At 44.4% G+C, this 25,320-nt stretch overlaps 1 protein-coding gene across 2 annotated transcripts in view; it reads right to left on the bottom strand.

Moving 5' to 3' along the window:
* Positions 1–25,320, bottom strand: part of si:dkey-237h12.3 (teneurin-3) — a 145,254-nt gene that overhangs the window by 75,774 nt on the left and 44,160 nt on the right. For both annotated transcript variants that reach the window (XM_031568922.1, XM_031568923.1), the window contains exon 4: positions 77–263. In XM_031568922.1, the coding sequence (XP_031424782.1) occupies positions 77–263 (187 nt within the window). The remainder of the gene's footprint in view (positions 1–76; positions 264–25,320) is intronic.

Here is a 25,320-nt window from a genome sequence, read left to right as displayed (position 1 = left end):
ATACACGCACGCACGCACACACACACACACACACACACACACACACACACACACACACAAACACACACACACTGACCTGCTCTCCAGGGCCACATTGCTGCCAAGCACCCAGTTCTCCTGCAGCTGAACACATTCTGAGGCGCTCTGAAGCTCTGTCGTCTGATTGGCCAGCGTGTGGTTGAGCGAAGTGATTGACGGCGTCTGCTTGTGCTGGTGAGAGGCTGCAGGCAGAGGGGGCGGGCTCTGCTGGCTGGACAACAGTTCTGTCAGAAGAAGAAGAAGAAGAGACTTGGAGTGAGAGTTGGACAAAATGGAGGAAAATTCATATTAAAACTTCGGTTCAGAGCAGGTGCTGAGTGGGAAAGGTGACCCCTCAGTAAGAGCAGATGACAGCAGGAACACTGCCACAGTGTCACGGTAACGGGTGACAGAAGAGCCAACTGATCTGAAATAATGGGGTCTTTTGACAGGCATGGCAATCAACAAACCACAACCTGGTGATTTGAAAGGCACAGCTGCACAGCTTGTGATAGCTGCAGTCCAGCGCTTAGCCATTATGTCCAGTCACCAGGACGTGCATTGTCACTCCTGTGATTGACATCACAGACAGCCAACAGGAGTTGAACAGATGGGTTTCTAGCAGATGGATTTTCTAGGCAAGCGTAACATGTAGTGTAATATTCATCAAAGTTAAGAAAGCACTAAAGCAGGTAGTGTAATATGCATCAAAGTTAAGGGAGCGCTGATACATGTAGTGTAATATGCATCAAAGTTAGGGACCACTGAATGAAAGAGAAAAAAGAGAACAACTTTGATGAGATAGGCGCTAATGTTTGGGATGGCTTTTTAGCGCAGTACAATACAAAACAACCTGTCAGAGTTAAAGCAATAACTGTCCCGTTCTCTCTTAAAAGGATGCAGTTCTTTACGAGCAAAACAAAAGCAGAGAAGTGTATAGTTTGTCAAGCTGGGCGACAGTATGGTCACTTTTATACGATAATCTATTAGAGGCTTCTAATAACCCCCTGCACACTGAGTAGTGTCTGAAAAGAAGCCATCAGGCAGCTAAACAACACTGAGACAGAGCAAATTGCCTCGTTATCTATTCTCTCAAGTGTGTGTGCGTGTTTGAGGGTCTGCACACACCACGTGCCTCTACCTATTTCTCTCACACACACACGCGCACACATACAGACACACACACACACATTCACTCGCATGCACACACACATAATAAACACACACACACACACACATACACACACACACATATAAACACACTCACACATGTGTGTAGGGCCCTGGGATTTTGGCACTCCAAGGCTGAGGGTTATATTTTGGGGGGAAGCAGCTGTTGCTTGATGAGTGCTTTACCAAACGGCTCTCATTCGATTACACCCCCAGAATACTCTCCTCAAGCTAATGACTGGAACGGCCATTAGAAAACGCACAGAGAAGGAGAGAGGAAAAAGAAACGCTGCTTCTCTCTCTCTCTCTTCCCACCTCAATCACAGAACGCTGTAATGCCCTTGTTGTCCAAGACGAGACAACACTCGACCACGTCTTGTCTGTTTTTGTCTGTGTGGGTATTTGACCATGTCTCCTGTCTGGTCATCTTTGTGGGTATTTTACTGCCTGATATGGTCCTTCCTCAGGTCTGTCCCCGGACGGCCTGGGACAAACTGCACTGCAGTCTGTAGCCCCAAAGCTATTTCCTCTTAAGACCACTTTCTGCAGAGGTGGAGTTTTTCTTTGAAGTGACCTTTGAAGTATTCAAAGACTCTTCTGCTTCTGCTTCTGCTTCTCCCCCCACAGTGGACAGCTCTGGGTATCACTCTAGCCTTTATATTGGAGACATGTCTTCCCCTGCACAACCGTGTTACTAAGGCAAAAATGAGTTCCATGACTGGCACTGAAGCCTCCAAAAACACACACACACATAGACACACACACATCACACACACACACACACACACAAAGACACACACACATACACACACACACACACACACACAACAGAGAGAGGGCACCTGTGTCAGGACCCTGTCAGACTCATTATATCTACACAGCATCTCCGACCAACATCAGGACAGATGTACAATGATAAAGAAATCATTTCTGACATGCTGTCTTCCCAATGACAGCCCTGTGTCTTACTCTTATAGAGGGCAGAGGGGCTAACACAGGGCGGAGAGGCTAACACAGGGCAGAGAGTGACTGGGTCTGGGCCGGATGTCGACCGCATCACAGCCGGATCCGTCCCAGGCACAGTCTCTGTCTGGAATGTTATATCTCTCACTCCAGTGAGCAGATGGCAGGTGGATGAGGGACAGACTCTGAAAGTGCATCTTTCATTCGCCATCTCTAGCTCTGTCCGTCTCTCTCTCTCTCTCTCTCTCTCTCTCTCTCTCTCCTCTCTCTCTGTCTCCATCTTTCATTCCCCATCTCTAGCTCTGTCCGTCTCTCTATCTGTCTCTCTCTCTCTCTCTCTCTCCCTCCCTCTCTCTCTCTCTCTCTCTCTCTGTCTCCATCTTTCATTCGCCATCTCTAGCTCTGTCCGTCTCTCTATCTGTCTCTCTCTCTCTCTCTCTCTCTCTCTGTCTCCATCTTTCATTCCCCATCTCTAGCTCTCTCCATCCCATTCGCTCTCCATCACTTTCTCTCTGTCCCCCTTTGTCTCCATCTTTCTTTCTCTAGCTCTCTCTCTCTCTCTCTCTCTGTCTCCCTCTGTCTCCATCTATCTCTCTCTCTTACCCTTCACTGTGTCCTTGTTATCCTTTCCCTAAAATGTCCACATCTCTTCCCAAACAACTCTCACTGGTTCTTCCATATGTTATTAACATGTTATTAACATGACATAAACATGTGACATTCCACATATTAGTTTGCTGTCCGTTTAAAAAAAGACAATGTGCATTATATGGCCTACCGACCTGTTTCATACTATCATCAGGTTTTGGGTTAGACTCTGTGGATTAAACCATAATATATACATGGTATGGTTAGGCTAGGGTTACAGCTAGCACACTGTAATAGCATATTCTTCTATGAGAAGAGCAAGAGTGAGTCAATGAAGTGAGTCATATGGGGACGGAGGACTCTTAAGATGAAGTGGGACGGTTCAGTCTTCACTGGGTCAGTTTCACGTTTCCACACCAGCCGCGAGAAGTGTGTGTGTGTGTGTGTGTGGTGGGTCAGTTTCACGTTTCCACACCAGCCGTGAGAGGTGTGTGTGTGTGTGTGTGGTGTGTTTATGTGGCCGTACGCCTGATGATGAGCGCAAACAAACAGAGAGGGAGCTGACAGCCAGGCCCTGCGAGGCATTTACATAACTCAATTACGCACCGCGCCAGAGCCTTCGCCACCATTTAGCTCAGACGAGGCGAGACGAGGACACAGTCAACAGGGACGCAGACGTCTGCAGCGGCGACATCTGTCTGCAAGCAGCAAATGGAGACTGCTTGTGCTGGGATGAATGTGAGTGTGTGTTTCTGTGTCTGTATAAGTGTGTGTATGGGTGTGTGTGTGTGTGTGTGTGTGTGTGTGTGTGTGTGTGTGTTGTGTGTGTGTGTGTGTGTGTGTGTGTGTGTTTGAGTATTTGTATCCATAAGTGTGTGTATTGGTGTTTCCATGTTAGTGTGTGTGTATGCATGTGTGTGTGTGTGTGTGTGTGTGTGTGTGAGTGCGTGTGACTGTATGTGTGCGTGCGTGTGTATGCCTGCGTGCTTGCAGCCCCAGACTGAAAGCCCTGGAGTGTGTGTGTGCGTGTGCGTGTGCGTGTGCGTGTGCGTGTGCGTGTGCGTGTGCGTGTGCGTGTGTGTGTGTCTGTTGCTCAGTGATGGGTCTGACAGCTGACATTCGGCGCTGACGGCTGCTGAGGCCGGACTCCCTGGGCTGGGACATTAAGCTGCCCACACCCAGCCTCCACCAGGGGATTCCCGCTCCCAGCCCAGTCTCAGAGACGTCTACTCACCATGTCACACACACACACATATGTGTGTGAGAATGTGTGTGTGTGTGTGTGTGTCTGTGTGTGAGTGTCAGTGTGTGTGTGTGTGTATGTGTGTGTGTGAGTGTCAGTGTGTGTGTGTGTGTGTGTGGGGGGGGGGGTGTATTCCATGAATACTGCAGGCAGATTCCATCCCTCACCATCACTGAGGAGTAAAATGGACACAGAGAACTGGGCTGGTGATGTTTGAGTGTGTGTGTGTGGTGTGTGTGTGTGTGGTGTGTGTGTGGTGTATGTGTGTGTGTGTGTGCGCATGTGCGTGTGTGTGAGAGTGCCTGGTCTGGCAAGTCTCTCCCTGCATTCGCAGAAGTGTGCGCTGCAGGGATCAGAGGCAAAGCCAGTAGCATCGACACCACCAGCGCCAGCAAGACTTAGAGAGAATGGGCCTACCACAAGTCTATGTGTGTTTGTATGTGTGTGTGTGTGTGTGTGTGTGTGTGTTGTGTGTGTGTGTGTGTGTGTGTACAATTCTGTAAAACGCTGAGACCTCAGCTCACTGACACTTAGATGGCCAGATAGTGTCTCTGAAACAACATAATCACACACACACACACACACACACACACACACACACACACACACACACACACACACACACACACACACACACATTCACTGCTTCAGGGTCAGCCACCATCAGGACCGATACGAGAAAGAGACTTTCAACATCATCAAAAATGATTTCATGTAACTTCAATCATTAGTTAGCTTTATAGCTATTTAGTTGTAATCTCTCCCCTTTTTCTCTCCATCTTTTTGTAGAATAAAAGGAATTCTCTGAAATGATATTAATCGTTGATAGTGATATCATTCACTGAATCGTCCTTTCAAAGAACACAGAAATCTGAAACCAGTTGCTTTTTAGAGAATACATTCTTCCATCCTCATTCAAAAATGTTTTTGAATAGGGGTCAATTCCAAAGCTAAAATAGTCCCTCTCTTGTGCTTCACTTCCTCTGACCTTTGACCCCCCCCCCCCTCATACAAGAGATACAATCCAAACACTATCTCCGTCTATTTGATTTCGAGAGTTCCTCTTCTTTGAAGCCCGATCAAGGCTGATGACTCCCTCACTAAATTGCTCAATGTCAAGATGTCCCACTCTGAGTGGATGCGTTGCTTTGGAATGCACGGTGTGAATAATACGAGATGACCATGATCTGACGACGCCATCCTAACTTTACTCTTCACCCTGACAATATGATCCATCGACCAATCACACTGAGCCTGCCAGGGGGCGGGCTGCCATCTACATGTGACGCTAGCGGGTAACAGCATGTCATTTAACTCAACTGATCATGTTAAATATACTGCCATGTACGGGTGAATCAACCCATTTAACTCAACTGATCATGTTAAATATGCTTGCAGGTATTGGTGCATCAACCCATTTAACTCAACTGATCATGTTAAATATACTGGCATATATGGGTGCATCAACCTATTTAACTCAACTGATCATGTTACATATACTGGCATATATGGGTGGGTGCATAAACCCAGTGTCTGCAAACGGCCAAGCAAGCAGTGCTGTGTCAGAGGAAGATAAAGCGATTAACGGGGTAAGCAGGGCTAAGCTGCGGAACAGTGATGTAGCCAGAGCTAATGATGGTGTGAAGCGTCACAGAGTAAATAATGAAATGGAAATTTTAAGAAATTATGAAATAAAGTATGTGGACTTGTAACAAATCATTATAATGCAATGGGAATTAAAGAAAATAGAACACGATAAAAGTCATGGTGAATTTGAATAAAATAAGAAGAACATAAAATCATGACTTGAATAACACATTATTAAAAATCTAATCTAATAACTAGAAGGATTTGAATGAAATAAGAAAATAAAATGATGACGAACTATTTCACTGGCTGAGCTCACACCTTTACTCTACAGCTACAACATCCTACGTCTAAGTAAGTCTTAAATATAATTCCACACAATAAAATGAATGTCCACATCTATATTTCCCAAACCAGAGCAACAATTCTCATAGAGGACCCACTCTATTACTAAATAAAGGAAGGAATAAATAAAGGAATAAATAAATAAATATAACACCAAGGCCTGAAACTTCTGTGTATTAGCATTAGAGTGCTTGGCTAAAACCACTAGTAGTCTTTACTAGGAAAAGCAGAATTTGCTGTCTCTCGTACAGAGAGAAGTCCTACAAGACAGTGAAATTTTCAGTTACGTTGAAATCAGCGCAATCACCACATTTCAAACTGCTGACATTTAACATAATTAGATCTTGTGTATCCCCTCTCTGGCGTGAGGCCCTTGCCGATTCTGAATCTCTCGCTTGCTTGAGCAAAAACAACATGCAATGATTTGATCATCGTCGGCTTCTTAAAGTAAAAAAAAAAACCCCAAAAACTATTTGAGCTGTGTTTGTTTCAGCCTGACGTTTTGTGCTTGTCTTCCTGCCTGATATTCACTGTGTCTGCCCCTGTTGGCTGTGGATGCTCTCGTTCGCACGTCACTTAAGGGAGGTTAAAATGTCTCTCTTCACAGCCAGGGCCGCAGTAATGGTGCCGCCTACTCAAGGCCCTCATTACCACTCTGTTATCAGGGGCAGGGACGAACGAGAGGTGGCAATTGAAAACAGCGCATGTTCTATTTTCCTGTGTTATGAATGGAGTTTTTCCTCCACCTCTGAAAATAAAATGATACAGTAAACAATGCAATTAGGATACCTCTTGTGTAGCGAAGAGAGCAGAGACAAACAGAGACAAACACTGTGCTTGTGTAGGTGTGAATTGCTTCAAAACGTACAAAAGGGGAAATAAACAGTACACATCATGACCTACATTTGGAATGAATCAATTCAAATAAATAATAAAATAAATAAAAAAAGCACTCAAAACTAATTGGAAGTCCTCAATTCCACTTCTGAAATGTTTGTACATAAACTGTGTAAATGGCCACTAGTGGCCATCTCACTATGGTCTTACAAGAAAATAGCCACTGTGTTTGTGTGTGTGTGTCTGTGTTTATATATATAAACTGTGGAAATGGTCAGTAGTGGCCATCTCACTATGGTCTTACAAGAAAATAGCCACTGTGTGTGTGTGTGTGTGTGTGTGTGTGTGTGTGTGTGTGTGTGTGTGTGTGTGTGTGTGTGTGTGTGTGTGTGTGTGTGTGTGTGTGTGTGTGTTTATATATATAAACTGTGGAAATGGTCACTAGTGGCCATCTCACTATGGTCTGACGAGAAAAAGAAACACACAATGTGAAAGCCAAAAAAACATCTTTTTCCCTTTTAAATGTAATAAACATGAATATATATACTGTACTTTATATAATATTATATTATATTATACATATTTGCTGTAATATGCTGTACATGCTGTAAACAATAAACAGTGGAATAAACATAAAAAATATGTATAATATAATACAATATAATATAATATTATATATATATGTATATATACATATATATATATGTATATGCGTTTTATTTCAGCATACAAGCAATGGAGTCAGCCCTGTGAAAGACCGAGACGCAGCGCTGCCTGTGGTTGGAGAGCTCTAGCTCTTGCTCACATTAAAACAGTGTGATTGACTCTGGGCGCTAGAGCTAATGGAGCGTACGTGTCGTAATTGATTCTCACTCAAGATAAACAAAGGTGCTTCGAGACGGCCTGCATGCTTGAACAGACCATTACACACAGCACGTCACACACACACACACACACACACACACACACACACACACACACACACACACACACACACACACACACACACACACACACAGCACGTCACCACACACACACTCACATTAACCTCTAACACAGGTAATAAAGAATGCTAATTTGTCTCCATTGCAATAAAAATCCTAAATTGCTACAATATGTATGATTGTTTGTGTGTGTGTGTGTGTGTGCCTGTGTGTGAGTGTGTGTGTGTGTATGTGACCATTTGTCGGTGTCTGTGCGCGTGTGTGTGTGTGTGTTTGTATGTGTGTGCGTGTGGTTGTGTGGGTGTGTGTGCGTGTGTGTGTGTGTGTGTGCATGCACATGTAAATTGGTGTCTCGTACAAGTGTAAGTCATGTCCATTTGCATGACCACACTGATCCATTACCTTTAAGCACACACACACACGCACTCACACATACACATACACACACGCAGTACATCAGTATGAATTCTCTCACCCCTTTTTCAAGAGAAATAAGCCTTGCGACAGACATGAGAACGTGCACAGGCACAGTTGTACCATCAAATGTCACCTTATGGCAAGTTAATTACACTACAATTGAATCTAGTGGACAAAGTAGATGGAACAATACCTTTGAAGCTTTAAAACATTTACATTAAAAGATTTTTGTGTATTATAATGAAGTATACCATTCATTTTATTATGCTTTTTTTGTACATCTTCTATATTATTATTATTATTATTATTATTATTATTATTTTAGGGAAAACATTTTTTTTATTTAAAGCAACTTATAACATATTACTCTGACAGAGGGAGAGAATGGCGGGGGGGGGGGGTCTGGAGAGAGAGGGAAAGAGAGAGAGGGAAAGAGAGAGAGGGAGATAGAGAGAGGATGTGACTAGCGGTGAATGTTAGCACTTTGCAGCCGAACAGCAGTAGAGATGCCGGAGCAGCAGCTCTCAGGGTGGACGTCTGAGTCAGTCACAGTGTCCTCCACCATCCCTCCTCCCAAGCTAGCGGGGTAGGTGACATGCTGTCCCAGTGGCCGATCTAAGGGAGGCTTACCAGGCTGCCCACAGAGATCAGAGATGCCACTGCTATCTAATGGGAGGCCACTGGCTGTGCAGAGATGCCACTGCTATCTAATGGGAGGCCACTGGCTGTCCCTTCTCCCGGGCTAGCAGGGTAGGTGACCCTGGCTGCTCAACCTGCTGTCTCAGTGAGCGATCTAAGGTGAGACCGTGGAATGTTCTACCACACCTCCCACCAGGCAGTCGGCAGACATGCTGGGAGGCCAGCTGGTGGGGGGTGGGGGGGTGGGGGGGTGGCTGAGGGGGTCACACAGGATGGGTGGATGGGAATATTTTTAGACTCTTTATTGCTATGATAGTTATCAAAATGTAATGCCATCAAGTTCAGTATTCAAAGTATGATCACGTTCTGCAGGGTAAAATTAATTTGCATTAACAATAATAATAAAAAAACTAAATGAAACTCGAACACCAGGCAGAGAGTGTGTTGAATCAGGATCTCCCTCTAAGTTGCCCACCTGTGTGGTCCTGTTTCCGGTGTTTCCCAGGGAAAAAGATCATCTCTACCGCTTCACTCTGACGGCGGAGAACATCACACCCAGCTGTCAGACAAAATCCATCTGACATTTTGTTTCATTTTGCAAAACTAGAAAACTCTGACAAGATAACCACCTAAAGCCTTTATAGTGATTTCCCCTCCCCCCCCCAAAAAAGATCTTTCTTTTAGTCTTTCTGTCTTTTTCCACCATCTCAAACTCAACAGAATTTGTTCTGCCTGAGATAACTTGTGAAGGTCAGTCATAATCACATAATTACGTTCAAACACAGACAAAGACACTGCCAACATGGCAACGCCCTCTTGTAATGATTTCAAACTGTAGAGATAAAGAGAAGAAGTCGAGAAGACGTCCGTGGTCTCACACTGGCGATGATGCAGCAAAGGTATCTGTGGCCTGGCCTCCTGCATTTCCCCAGAGCGCGACTGACACTGCAATATAACCAAAAGATCGAAGAACACCTGGGTCCGATCCAGTCCTGGACCGACCCATTATCGCCTGTTTTCTGAGAGGAGGCACAGAGGCGTTTCACTGTCAGGTGTTTATCCTGATAAGGTCGTAAACCCCCTGAGGGATTTCCGTCTGTTTTTCATCAGGGCAGCGCCTTGAAAAAACAGCTTTAGTCAAATGTGCCGGGGATCAAGCAATTTAAATGCTAAGTCTCACTCCGGAGATTTGCACTGTGGTTAAACACTGACGTCTAGGCAAATCCACCCTGCTGTATAGTGGCAGGCCCGAGAGATTGAATGACCCCCCACAACATCTGGGTCTATTGTATCAGTTCTCGGCAAGCCGGCTCGCTGTGGGTAATTTATCGAGACAGAGAGTGAGCCATCGGGTCTTTAAGCTGCCATAAATCTTCTTTACTAGTCGATGCACCTGGCTTCATGAAGCCTTATGTTTCTTTAAAAAAACTAAAAAAACTAAAAAAACACATTCTCTGTAGGACCTACAAACCCGTCTTTCAGGACTATGTCAAACATATGAATCCCATTGGCCCGGTCAGCTCCATCGGCTCCATTGGCTGTAGGAGTGCTGCACGAGGCCAGGGTGCCTTGTATGATATTCTAGTCAGCTCTCCAACACTCAGAATCTGAACTGCAGCTCAGCTCTGGGTCACAACTGTCAGTCCAGTCAGACACACGTGATCAGAATACAGACTAATACACATTGAACATACACACACACACACACACACACACACACACACACACACATGCACACACATGCTAACATACACACTTACACACAGAAGCACACACTAACAAATACTAACACAGAGAAACACAGGCCAGTACACACTAATACACAGTAACACACCAACACCAACTGACACACACTGAGACACACTAACCCACACTTACACACATCACACAAAATGACACACTAGCACACATTGTTCAGCGGAGGAGATTGACGAGCGTTGTCAGTGCTCTGATGCTCTCCTCATTTAAGCGGTAAAATGTTCCAGCCTGAACAGGAAGCAGACTGCACCAGAGAGATGAAATAAAAATGTGATCGATGACACGTCAGAGGAACGAGGAACCACAGATAAATCTGACTTCAATTATTTCAGCAATTAAGAAGTATTTTGTTCTGAACAGAAAATAATATCCAGGAGCATTTTTCATCATATATTAAATATCTTAAATTCTGTCTGCCTCAATGTCTGCTTCCATCCATCTATCTATCTATCTATCTATCTATCTATCTATCTATCTATCTATCTATCTATCTATCTATCTATCTATTTGATCTCAGTCTGTCTGTCTGGCTGTCTGTCTGTCTATCTGTCTATTTGTCTATCTGTCTATCTGTCTGTCTGTCTAGCCATCCAACCATCCATCCATCAATCCATCCATCCATCTATCTATCTATACATGGAAGCATAAAACTCCTTATCTAACTCAACACATGCCCTTCTGCGTCTTCTCTGTCAGTGACGTTGAGCTTTGTTCTTTTTCATCACATGCGTAATCTGTTATTTTTCATCACATGCTTAATCTCATTTTTTTCATCACATGCGTAAACTGTTATTTTTCATCACATGCATAATCTGTTATTTTTCATCACATGCATAATCTGTTCTTTTTCACCGCATGCATAATCACATGTGTAATAGATTCCTTTTCATCGCATGCGTACTCTTTTCTTTTTTCATCACAAGCTGTTCTTTTTCATCACATGCGTATACTGTTATTTTTCATCACATGCGTAATCTGTTATATTTCATCACATTCGTAATGTCATTTTTTTTCATCACATGCTTAATCTGATCTTTTTCATCACATGCGTACTCTGTTCTTTTTCATCACATGCGTAATCTGTTCTTTTTTATTACATGCGTAATCTGTTGTTTTTCATCATATGTGTAATTCACTGGGAGTTGATAGATAGTGCTGGCAGGCGTGTGTCATCTGTACTTTAAATACGCCTCTCCTGCGCTAAGGTCTGTGCTAAGGGCACTCCTGTAGCCAGGCCTGCCATTGTGCACGGCTGCCGCTGACAATAAGCAGCTTGTTGACGCTCTGACATAATGCCTAACGTCCGCTCTCATTTAGTGCTGTGAGTAGAGACAGTGTGTGTGGCTGATGCCATTGATACACGCACAAAAACCCAACAGGATGTGCAGGGGCAAACAAACAAATGTGTACCACAAACCAGCATCATTAAAAAAAATTAGGTTAAACAATGAATACAAAATATTTCCTTAATTATTATTATTATTATTATTATTGTTGTTGTTGTTGTTGTTGTTGTTAGTTGTTAGTTGTAGTAGTAGTACCAAAGGCCTGTAAGATCTAGTGAAATAATATTGGTTTCAATTGTTTCCAAAAGGTGCAAAACACTTAATGTATATTGAACTCACTCTTTCAAAGGCTTGATGGTCCATCTGATAATTGCATAAGTGCTTAATTACAGCATGCCTGGTTGAGCAAGCAGAATTGGAAGAGAGAGATTTTGAACAGCTGAAGAAAATCTCAAGCCACATGGAGGAATGTTTAGATACTGTTAAAAGGTGGGACATCTGTGGATGTGTTTAGATACTGTTGAAAGGTGGTTACATCTGTGGATTTTAGATATGGAAAATGAGCCTTACTTATTTGATCTGTGCACTCCGTCTGACTTTAGCATAATTTGAAGGCTCTGATTAATAGCTCTTGACAGAGCAATTTCATCTACAAGTCCTACTACTACAACAATATGCAAAAGCTTCTAATCTAAGCTAAGCTAATGATATCCTGAGGTCTGAAAACAAACCTCTCTATTGGTCCCTTCTCCTCATCCCCTGGTACTACTTAGCCTGTCACCAGTGTTCTCATGTCTGACTGACAAGCTGGAAGGCCAATCCCTGATTTTCAGGTCTTGGCATCTGACTGGTTAAGGCGCAGTCAGGCTGAGGAACTTCAGAGGAGGATATCTCTGTAATGCTGCTTAAGAGGTTCAGTGAGACTGGCTTACACAGGCCTTTGGGCACATTTGTCCACATGAACATTTGCTTTCGAGCGCATTTCAAACAATAACAAAAAAACTGAAACTGACTCTGTCTCTTTTCGCATTCTTGATGACAAGTGCCAAACAAGCATTTGATCAGTAGCATCAACTAAAGTCATTGCATTCTGATGGAATTTTGAAACCACTGAATTATTTTGGAGTGGAATGAAGTCTGTGACCCATTAAGCCTGCATGGCATTAACAACAAATATCCAAAGACTTCCCTTAGAAACTATTCTGCCTTGTACAGTCTTACCACTGGCTACCAGAAAAACACTACAGTGTGCGGTCTTGATGGAAATGCTTCATGCTGTGCTTCTTCCACGATGAGCACCTTGATGCCATTTTCTTAGCAGATTGTGTGATGATAGGCTACTTGTAGATTTCGCTTGACTCATGTCTTACAAAACCCCACAGATTGTGATGTTCCCCATAGAAATGAATTAATGATTGAGTTTGTGAATTGGAAAAGACTTTGATCAGTCTGTGTCTGATGATATGTGTTGGTGATATTTGCTGAGATAGATTCATGTATGCGGCATGTCTTCAGGAAGATTTATTTTTTAACGTCATCAATATTTACACAACGGCTAATGTTTCTATACAGGAAATACAATCAGGTTAACACCTGCTCAGTCAGATGAAAGAGAACAAGGCATTCTGCCTTCCTCTCTCTCTCCCTGTCCTCTCTCTCTCTCTCTCTCTCTCTATCTTTCCTCTATCTCCCTCATCTTGTTTTCCTGCACTTGGGTTATGTGAAGGTATAGTTTCTGTCTGCAGGCTAGAAACTCTGAACTTTTAAGTGTGGAGGCAGTGAGGTGATCAGAGCCCGCCAGACTGCTGGACTGCATGCCACTCCTGCTCCACGTCTTAAATAATAAATACTCCACTACTCTCACTCCACAACTGGCAGTGGAGCACCCAAAATAGCACACAACCACACAATACAAGCAGGCAGTAAGACCAGACCAGACCAGACCAGCACAGCACAGACCAGCACAGACCCGAACAACACAGACCAGACCAGACCAGACCAAACAAGCACAGCACAGACCAGCACAGACCAGCACAGAGGTGCACAACACAGGACTGGACAGCTGTAGAGAAAAGCACAGAACAGCTGATTATTGCACAGCTCACACTAAGCAACACTATGCTGTGACCAAAGTAAGCACGGTCAACAGCAGCATAGTACTGCCCATCAAAAACCATGTCTGTGCGTGGAGCAGACTGATGTATGACTGTGCTACTGTCCTGAGTACAGCTAAGCATTCATCCAGAGGACATTCTTCGCCATGCTGCCTGTCACAACAACAGACTCAGAACAGCACCAAATAACGATATAGTGCAACGACACGGAACAGCGAAGCGGAAAGCCCCCATACAACTCAGCTCAGCAGTGAAACACACGGAAACACAGCAAACACAACACAATGTAGCAAACACAACACACACTACTACAGCAATACAGAACAACACAGTATAACGCAATATGGCACAGCAGAACAAAATAGAATATAACATCACAATACAAAAAAGCATTAGCGCACTGCCACAATAGCATTAGCACACCACTACCTTAAGCACAGCAACAAGCCAGAACAGTACACTTTAATCACTTCACCACTGCTGTAACACAACACAACCCAATGCACAAGATTACAGTATAACACACTAAAACACAGAACACATTATAGAACACAACACAGAACACAACATAGAACACAACACAGAACACAACACAGAACACAACATAGAACAGAACATATAATACAACACAGAACACAACACAGAACACAACATAGAACACAACATAGAACACAACACAGAATACAACATAGAACACAACACAGAATACAACATAGAACACAACATAGAACACAACATAGAACACAACACAGAATACAACATAGAACACAACACAGAACACAACATAGAACACAAGAGCACATTCTAGAACACAACACAGAACACAACACATAACACAACATAGAACACAACACAGAACACAACATAGAACACAAGAGCACATTCTAGAACACAACATAGAACACAACACATAACACAACATAGAACACAACACAGAAGACCACACATAACACAACACAGAACACAGCACAGAGCACAGCAAGGAACCCAACACAGCCCTGTGGTAGATCAAACAGAGGATGAGGATGAGATCTGAACTGATTAAGCTGCCTGCTGGTCATTCAGTGGACTTTAGAACCGCACTGGGCATAGAGCAGAATATATCAGCTGCTTGTGGTCACAAATCCTCTACACACTTCAGACTATGTGTGTGTGTGTGTGCGTGTGTGTATATGTAGCTCCACACACTCAAGACTGGATCATTCACTCCCCTTTACACCCTCACATCACAGATGAAAGGGGGATCAAAGCACAGCCTGTTACCAGTGAGAGTATGTGTGCGTGTGTGCGTGAGTGAGAGTGAGTGTATGTGTGAGTGTATGTGTGCGTGTATGTGTGCGTGTGTGTGTGTGTGAGAGTGTGTGTGAGTGTGTGTGTGTGTGTGTGTGTGTGTGTGTGTGTGTGTTTGTGTGTGTGAGTGAGTGTATGCGTGTGGGTGTGTGTGTGTGGGAGTGTGTGTGTGTGAGAGTATGTGTGTTTGTGTGTGTGAGTGAGTGTATGCGTGTGTGTGTGTGTGTGTGTGTGTGTGTGTGTGTGTGTGTGTATGTGTGCGTGTGTGCGCACGTGTGCGTGTGTGTGAGTGAGTGTGTGTGTGTTTGTGAGTGTGTGTGGGCGGAGGTAAGACAGGTATGGAACGTGCCAAGGGCAGTGTATGGCTACAGCCCATATAAAATGACACCTATGTAGACTATCAAAACGTTGGAGCTTAAAAGAGATGAATGAGCAGCACCAATCATTCCCGGTCGCTTTTCCTGGAATCCCACTCCGTGGGCCCGGGGCCGCGCCGTACGGCATTCCGGGGGCAAACACTTCGGAGAAGGGAAAAAGACGGGAGAAAGGAGCATTAAGCGCCCTTTCATTAGGAAGATCAAAGGCTGGGGGTCCCAGAGCACGGGATTCAAAGGAACTAGGTCGGGGCTGAGACAAGGAGACGCGACTAAACGAGCGCCCGCGCCCACTCGCGCCCACTGCAGCCGCCTCCGACACGTCCTAGATTAGATGAATGTGAAATCGCTAATCACACAGAGTGTCCTCAGAGCAGAGAGCGAGACGTGACGCGAGGCGGCGAGACGCTATGTGACGCGACGCGACCGCTGGAGCAGAGGCTTATTTCTGTCTGCAGTCTTTTGCTGAAAGGAGGCGCTTCTCAGTCAGAAGTGAGTCAGATGGGCCAATGTGGTTTGCAGATGCAGTGTGTGTGTGTGTGTGTGTGTGTGTGTGTTTTTATAAGCATCTGTTTATCCAGTATCTGTCAAACGATGTCATGGTTTAAAGAGCTGGCAGACACAGACTCACACACGCACACTAAAGATTAGATTTGACAACAGGGCACTTCATTGGCAGACGATGGTAGATGACAGCTTCCTATTGCGTTAATGTGAGAAAGCCTGATGCCTGTCGTATACAAACAGGAGCCGCCAACTCAGAACACTCCAATTTCCACTCGTGTGTGTGTGTGTGTGTGTGTGTGTGTGTTTGTGTGTGTGTGTGCGTGAGTATGTGGACGAGGCACAGATATTGAAATAAATGCAGTTTGTCTCAATGTAGGCTTGCTTAGGGATGTGGGAGATGGTGCTTGTCTATAGCAGAGATTGTTGGGAATGTGTGTGTGCGTGTGTGTATGTTTTTGGTTGTATGTGTGAGTGACTGTGGCTGGGTTTCCATCCAAGGTTTTAATGAACATTTTGAACATCTGAATAAGAAATCCTGACTGGAAATGCTTGAAATTCGCACGACATCTTGTAATGCGAATAAAAAGGTGGATGCAAAATGCGAGTGATCATCAAGCTAGCGAAGAAAGGAAATCTAAAGGAATGCAAGAACTCTAGAGGAATAACACTTCTTTCCGTCATAGCTAAAATACTTGGCAGGATAATTATTGACCGAGTAAGAAATGGAGTGGACAAAAGACTGAGAAAAGAACAAGCAGGTTACAGAAAGGGTAGAGGAACAACAGAACAAGTTTTCATACTACGGAACTTAATTGAGCAAGTGAACGAGTGGCAAGCGACGTTATATCTATGCTTTGTAGATTTCGAGAAAGCTTTCGACTCCATCCATCGGGAGAGTCTGTGGAAAATAATGAAAAAGTACGGGATACCGGAGAAGATCGTGAGGATAGTCAAGCTTTTCTACGATGGCTTCCAGTGTGCAGTCCATGATCAAGGAGATACACACAAGTTTTTCGATATCAAAACTGGAGTTAAGCAGGGATGCAACATGTCAGGATTCTTATTTTTGATTGTAATAGACTGGGTTATGAGAAGAGTGATTGGCAGCGGCGAAAATGGCATCAGATGGAAATTCACATCGAAACATGATTATTTAGACTTTGCAGATGATAAAGCACTACTCTCATCCACTAAACAGCAAATGCAGGACAAGATGAGTAAATTGAATGAAGAAGCCAGACGTGTGGGGCTGAAGATAAATATAGAGAAGACGAAGATGATGAGAATCAACTCCAGAAACCAAGACCAAATAACCATTGAGGGACGAGATATCAATGAGGTTGAGGAATTTGTTTACCTAGGAGCCACAGTCTGTAAAGAAGGAGGTGGCATGAAGGATTTAAAGAATCGTCTTTCAAAAGCTAGGGGTGCATTTGTGAGATTAAAGAAAACCTGGAGATCAAACAACATATCAAGAAGAACTAAATTGAAATTGTTTAAGACGTTAATAGTGCCAGTACTATTATATGGGAGCGAAACGTGGAAGATGAATAAGAGGGAAAACAAAGAAGTAGACGTTTTTCAAAATAAGTGTCTTAGACAAATCCTACGAATCCATTGGGAAGATCATACGAGTAATGAAAAACTGCTTGAGAATGCTGACATGAAACCACTGAGTGCAGAGGTGAGATGGCGGAGATGGAAGATGATCGGACACATACCCAGACAGGATCGGGAAAACCATAATAACACAGCGATGACTTGGGCACCAGAAGGGAAGAGAAAGAGAGGAAGACCAAAAACCACATGGAGGCGTACAGTGGAGAAGGAGCGGAGAGAAGCGGGTTGGACCTCATGGGACGAGGCACGAGTGACTGCAGCGGATAGGAAGAGATGGAGAGAATCTGTGGAGGCCTTATGTGCCACGAGGCACGCAAGAGACTAGAACTAGAAAATGCGACTAACCTTGATGGAAACAGTTCATTTGAATTAACTCCAGCATGACGTTTGTTGCAAATATGATTACCTGTCTCCTAGGCTACAGAGGACACTGGCGTCAGATGACGCACTGAGTATGGACTCACAGAGAAACAACAACACTCTTAACTTGAATTAAAGAACACAACATTACCAATGTTATAGATCACCACAGTGTACCGCAACTTAGATAAAAAAAAGATCAAATGTGAGAAAAAGACTTGTTAAGACATTGTCAATTCTAAATATGAAGAAAAACTACGGCAGAGAAAAGAAGTCTCTCAAGCAGTGGAGCGGGGCAAAAGACCGATTACATGGACAGAGACCATTGATCATTTTAACTCAAATGAACAGTTCAGGTAAAATATTTGTGAGTTTATGCCTATATTAAAAACATGTTTTCATTTTGCTTCAGCCTGATGAATTTCTTTAAACTGTATGTATATTTAATAATATTATATTTTTTACATAATAATATATAGGCTAATATTCTTTTCTACACATCATATGACCAAACAAATTGGAACTCAGTATGCAAACCCTGTTTGACTACACACCCAGCCAGCCCAGTACATCAGGTGATCACAAGCCACAGCTGTTCAGCTGTTCAACAGCTACTTTAACTCACAGACGTTGTCCTTTTCCCAGATGTTGTCCTTTTTCCAGATGTTGTCCTTTTTACAGATGTTGTCCTTTTTACAGATGTTGTGATATATGCAGCGGTGGTCAGTGACCAGTGGTCTTGCTCACACTGAATGTCTCGCCCACAACCCGGGATTCCGCACAGGTGGCACATTTGTAGGTTGCCATAGCTACGCTCTCACTGTAGGGTGCCATAGCTACGCTCTCACTGTAGGGTGCCATAGCTATGCTCTCACTGTAGGTTGCCATAGCTACGCTCTCACTGTAGGTTGCCATAGCTACGCTCTCACTGTAGGTTGCCATAGCTACGCTCTCACTGTAGGTTGCCATAGCTACGCTCTCACTCTAGGGTGCCATAGCTACGCTCTCACTGTAGGGTGCCATAGCTACGCTCTCACTGTAGGTTGCCATAGCTACGCTCTCACTGTAGGTTGCCATAGCTACGCTCTCACTGTAGGGTGCTATAGCTACGCTCTCACTGTAGGGTGCCATAGCTACGCTCTCACTGTCTGGCACAGGAGAGCAGTGACTGTGAGTGCCTGGCACAACAGCAGGGCCCGTTATGGCACCCAACGGTTCAAGTGTTGCCCTTTACAACCTAAAGGTTTGAATCCACAGCTGGTCAGTAAAGTGGGCCTTGACTTTTAAAAAAAAAAACTGTCTAGAGTGCGGACGCTCTTGAGTGTGTGTGGGCTGGTGACGAACGGCAGTCTCAGCGCTCAGTCTCCAGCATCTCCACACACACTCACACACACACACACACACACACACTCATCAGTCTCCAGCATCTCCACACACACTCACACACACACACACACACACACAATCATCAGTCTCCAGCATCTCCATTTAAAAAAAGGCGTCATATACACAATCCCCCCCCCCCCCCCCCCCCCGGCGCCCCCCAGGGCGTCCATTTTAACACAGCTGATGGACCTGCACACTGATTCACATTTTGTTAAGCAGAATTCATGAATGCGCATAAAAGATGCGTATGAGTTGGACCCAGGGACCCAGCTTGTGTCTGGCTAAGACTATACCTGTGTATGTTTGGTATTGTGTGTGTGTGCGTGTATGCATGTGTGTGTGTGTGTGTTTGTGCTGATCTTTGGTGTCAGGATCTAAGTGTGTGTGCACGTCACACTGGGAGATCATGTTTGTGTATTTCTGCGTTGGCCGTTGCCACAGTTTGCATCATATTGCATAAGGCTTCTATTTATTACGTGAAAAAACCTATTATTTTTTCCTGGGCTTTGGTCCATTCTTGTGTGTGTGGTGTGTGTGTGTGTGGTGTGTGTGTGTGTGTGTGTGTGTGTTGTAACACACTGACCACGCAGCATTCCAGAGCCACTGGCATTCCCAGCAGCAGCTTTCACACACACACACACACACACACACACACAGAGAGAGAGAGAGAGAGAGAGGCTTAATGAGATTGTGGATCCCTTTGAAGAGTGTATCTGCAGCTAAATTTGAAGTTCGACATCAAGGCTGGAAAGGCAATTAATCAAAGAGATTTTCCACTGGTTCCTTAAAGGAAAAAACAGCATCCTTTATCTCCCCTGGCTTTGACAAACCAGGACTCAGCCGTACTCTGAGAGGGTTCCCACAGATGGACAGAATTAAGGCTGAGTGTGTGTGTGTGTGTGTGTGTGTGTGTGCATCGCTCTCCAAATACGCCTGTGATTACAGATCTGAAATGAATTATCCAACAAAAAAAGATAGCACATCCAAACATGCAGTTACGGATCTTCAGAGTTCATCCACTGTGTGTGCTGCATGTGTGTGCTGCATGCGTATCTGTGCATGTGTGTGTGTGTGTGTGTATGTGTGCGTGTTTGTGTGTGGAGTGTCTTTGCAGTGTCTGTGTGTGTGTGTGTGTGTGTGTGTGTGTGTGTGTGTGTGTGTGTGTGTGTGTGTGTGGAGTGCCTTTGCAGTGTGTGTGTGTGTGTGTGTGTTTGGTGTGTCGTTGTCGTATCTGTGTCTGTACCTGTAGCAACTCAAGCGTTGTTGTTGTTGTTGTTGTTCAGTTTGCTACACACATCACCTTGTACACAAACGTATGAATCACCATGCTTACCCCCCATGGATACCACACCACTGTTACAGCAGTGAAGCATCCAGCAAGTGAGGCATACTGTCTGTGTTGCCTCTTTCAGATTGCCTGGTGGACGAGGAGATGTGTGTGTGGAGTGGGTCTCAGACGGCGTGGGGGACAGGGGATGTGTGTGTGGAGTGGGTCTCAGACGGCGTGGGGGACAGGGGATGTGTGTGTGGAGTGAGACTCAGATGGCCTGTGGGAGAGGGGATGTGTGTGTGTGTGTGGAGTGAGTTTCAGATGGCCTGAGACAGGTGATGTGTGTGTGTGGAGTGAGACTCAGATGGCCTGTGGGAGAGGGGATGTGTGTGTGTGTGTGTGGAGTGAGTTTCAGATGGCCTGAGACAGGTGATGTGTGTGTGTGGAGTGAGACTCAGATGGCCTGTGGGACAGGGAATGTGTGTGTGGAGTGAGTCTCCCTCTTTGTTCCTCAGTGAGGGATGATGGATCTGTGCTCTTTCCTCTGCACGGAGGCCGGTGCATGGCGATTGCTGTCAGCGCCACAAACACAACACTAAGCTGAGCGATCCATCACAGCCTTATCTGCCCCGACGCAATGACAACACTCAGTCAAACACAACTATGCAGGAAGGCTACCAGGATACAAGTAGGATCACCCACACGCACACTCCCACCCACACACATTTACACACACAAGCACACACACACATCCATACAAACACAAACACACACACACACACACACACACACACACACACACACACACACACACACACACACACACACACACACAAAGACATTTCCAAACAAAGAAAGAGACACACATTCACCATCACATGCATACAGACCTGTGACCCACACCATCCTCATGTTTCCCTCATGCACTTGTATAAAACAATAAGCCTTTTTTAGATTTTATTCTTCAGCACTGGGTCTCACTCATCCATTGTCAGACACACACACACAGACACACACACACACACAGACACACACACACAGTGTTGCAGAGAGTGCGTATGAGGCTTAAGATCAGATAAGCTTTGCTGTGATTGTACCATCCCCTCAGTAATTTATTCATTATTCACCACGGTCCCAGTGAGACTCGTGACGCATCCTCTCCTCTCCTCTCCTCTCCTCTCCTCTCCTCTCCTCTCCTCTCCTAAATGTGTCACGTCCTGAACACCACCACTCACATCTTTTTTCGCTCCCTTTGTTCACGTTTCATTTTCACTTCTGTTGCCTTCCGCCTAATGATCTCCGTCTCCTGAGTCCTGCACCTGGATATGAGCATCTACACCTTCTCTCCTCTGGAATGGCTGCAATGTGTGCATTGTGTCTCTGTCTTTCACGATCTGTGACTGGAATGAAATAAAACTGAACACAGAAGGGGAGCCGTGTAAATCTGAAAGTCAAATACAATACATAATCTTTGGCCTAAGCACTGTGAAGCATGTAGAATATCCAGGCACTCAAGATTCAGGACTTGTAAGTTCAGGGCAGTAATACGACACTAAACCAGGGCTACTCTGTATTCTACGCCGGTTATTTCCTCTGTTTGAGCTACAGTTTCACTGTCCCTCACTTCACTTATTTAAGCCATTATACAACAGTTAGAGGCGGTCGAACAATTTATTAATTTCTGATTGGACAAGAGGCATTCCGTGAGTGGGGATATCCTGGCACAACCTCACTCAGACTATTCACCACTAGTAATCACACCGCGTACTTCAACCACTGCGGTTGAAACTATGTTTTAGAGAATAAATAAGCAAAATCAAAATAAATTAAACAAAATGCAATCTGGTGTCTTCAAACTCTGTAGTAAACCTGTTGTATGAAAGCAACATAACACAACTGAGAGTGGAGGTTGGTACAGGAGATCCCCAAGGCTATGAATACCTGCGGTACTCACCGTCTTGTTCTGTGCCGACAGTCACAGCCATGGGGATCTTCTTTACCAACCCCTGCTCTCCCTCGTGTCATAAGACTTCATTATAAATTGTCCCCACACTCAGGAAAAACCCATACTACCACGGCCAGAGTGGTCTGAATGTATTCGTCCTCCAGTCAATCACGATTCTGACTCTATCTCTCATATCAGTGACTGGAGCCATCGCATTTCTCTGGTGATGAAAGGGGGGGGGGGGGAGTGTGTGAGCATGTATGTGAGATCTAAACAAGAGCAAGAATCAGGTGTGTTTGTGTGTGTGTGTGTGTGTGTGTGTGTGTGTGTGTGTGTGTGTGTGTGTGTGTGTGTGTGTGTGTGTGTGTGTGTGTGTGTGTGTGTGTGTGTGTGTGTGTGTGACACGATTAGTCTCAATAGCCACCAAACCATAAATATGGTTATTATATATGTATATTATAATACATGCTTATAACATAACCTCTTTATTTCTGAAGCACTGGTTTTATGTGTGAGTGTGTGGGCAGATAATCATATTTTAGCTGTTTCCAGCAATATAGCAGTGAGGATTGCCAAGATAGAACCACATGTTTTAGTCAGCACACACACACACACACACACACACACACACACACACACACACACACACACACACACACACACACACATATATATACACATACACACACACACACACACATACACACACACACACACACAAACACACACACACACACACACACACACACACACACACACACCCCTTCAAGTGAAATTCTTCTGTCAGTGAGAACATCCGTAGCGCATTTCAATTTCCGACGGCATTTCCGTATTTAATGCTAATGACTTCATCTATCTGAGGGGTTTTGTTTACTGTATTAGAGCCAGATTTGGATTCATTATGAGTTGATCCAGAGCGCATCATGCCATTGAACTGGAGCTACCACATACACAGTGGCCACACAAAGCACCACAAGGTCACTGCAGGCTTTGGGAAGTCATTTGATAAATCAGAAAACATTAGTTAATGAAAGCACAGCCCCGTCCCCAAGCCAAAAGGACACAGTAAATATGGACTCATCTAGGACAACTTCTACTCTAGGCATATTTGACTTCTACTTAAAAATAACAAGTACATCAAATTTCCATAATATCTGACCTCCGAGTCAACCAGACAACTGAAATGTTTCAAAATGATTTTCAAGCCCTGTTTATCATTCTCTCTCTTTCTCTCTTTCTCTCTCTCTCTCTCTCTCACACTCTCTCTTTCTCACTCTCTCTCTCTCTCTCTTTCTCTCTTTCTCTCTCTCTCTCTCTCACTCTCTCTCTCTCTCTCTCTCTTTCTCTATCTCTTTCTCTTCTTTCCCCTCTAATCATAACACGCTTCATATTTCAGCACTCTGTCTTTCTTTGACTCTCTCTGTTTCTCTGCCCCTCTGTCAGATATTCACAGGCTGTAACATGCTACATAAATGTCTGCCTGCCTGGCACTGTGAAGCAGCAGCCTGTAATTGGGACAACAGCAGCACTGCGTCTGGGGAATTCATGTAAGGCAAAGCCTGGACTCTTACTCTCCCGCGTCTCTCTACGTCTTCAGTCATCCACCACACAGCCCTGCCCTGGCACACACACACACACACACACACACACACACACACACACACACACACACACACACACACACACACACACACACACACACACACACACACACACACACAGTCCCTGCCCGGCTTGGCTCCACCAGGAGAGACTGAGCTTTCCTAGAAAGACGCTGTGACACAGTGCACACCCCACAGACTTAACCATACAAAAAAAAAGAACACACATTCATAGACACACACAGTGCACACCCCACAGGCTTAACCATACACAAAGACAAACACACACATAGACTCACACAGTGCACACCCCACAAACTTAACCATACACAAAGACAAACACACATTCATAGACACACACAGTGCATACCCCACAGGCTTAACCATACACAAAGACAAACACACAGTCACACACCGTACACACCTCATAGATTTAACCATACACAAAGACAAACACACATTCCTAGAAACACACTCGAGCACAGAAACTCAGTGTGAAAGTGTGAAAACAAGCACACAAAATCATACAATACACAGATCAATATTGCACAGAGTACATTCAAGCACATAGTTTAACATTTTAAAATGTACAAATAACGGTATTATTGTTAAAAATAGATGCAAGCTAATATGACTAATTACCTCCACTAAGGACATTATGTTTTGGGTGCGATTTGTTTGCCCGTCTGTAAGCAAAAACTACCAGCCCAATGTTCATGCAACTCGTTGGAAAGGAGAAGCATGGGCCAAGGAAGAACACGTTCCATTTTGGAATTGATCCGAATCACTGGGCGGATCCACAAATTTAGTTTCACTTTCGCTAGCGTTGCGAGATACGGCAAACAGATTTGGCCTTGGGAACTCTGCGCTCTCTGAGTGCCCTTTTAGTGTCATCTGGGAGAGTCCCCATACAGATTTGCCACGACAGCCACTACACGTAAACACCCACTACACGTAAACAGCCACTATATGTAAACACCCACTACATGTAAACAGCCACTACATGTAAACAGCCACTACATGTAAACAGCCACTATATGTATACACAATAACAGCAC

The sequence above is a fragment of the Clupea harengus genome, chromosome 6 (assembly GCF_900700415.2).
Source record: "Clupea harengus chromosome 6, Ch_v2.0.2, whole genome shotgun sequence".
In the NCBI taxonomy this organism is placed as follows: Eukaryota; Metazoa; Chordata; class Actinopteri; order Clupeiformes; family Clupeidae; genus Clupea; species Clupea harengus.
The sequence above is the reverse complement of the archived record's forward strand: the minus strand, read 5'-3'. Positions and strand labels throughout refer to the sequence as shown.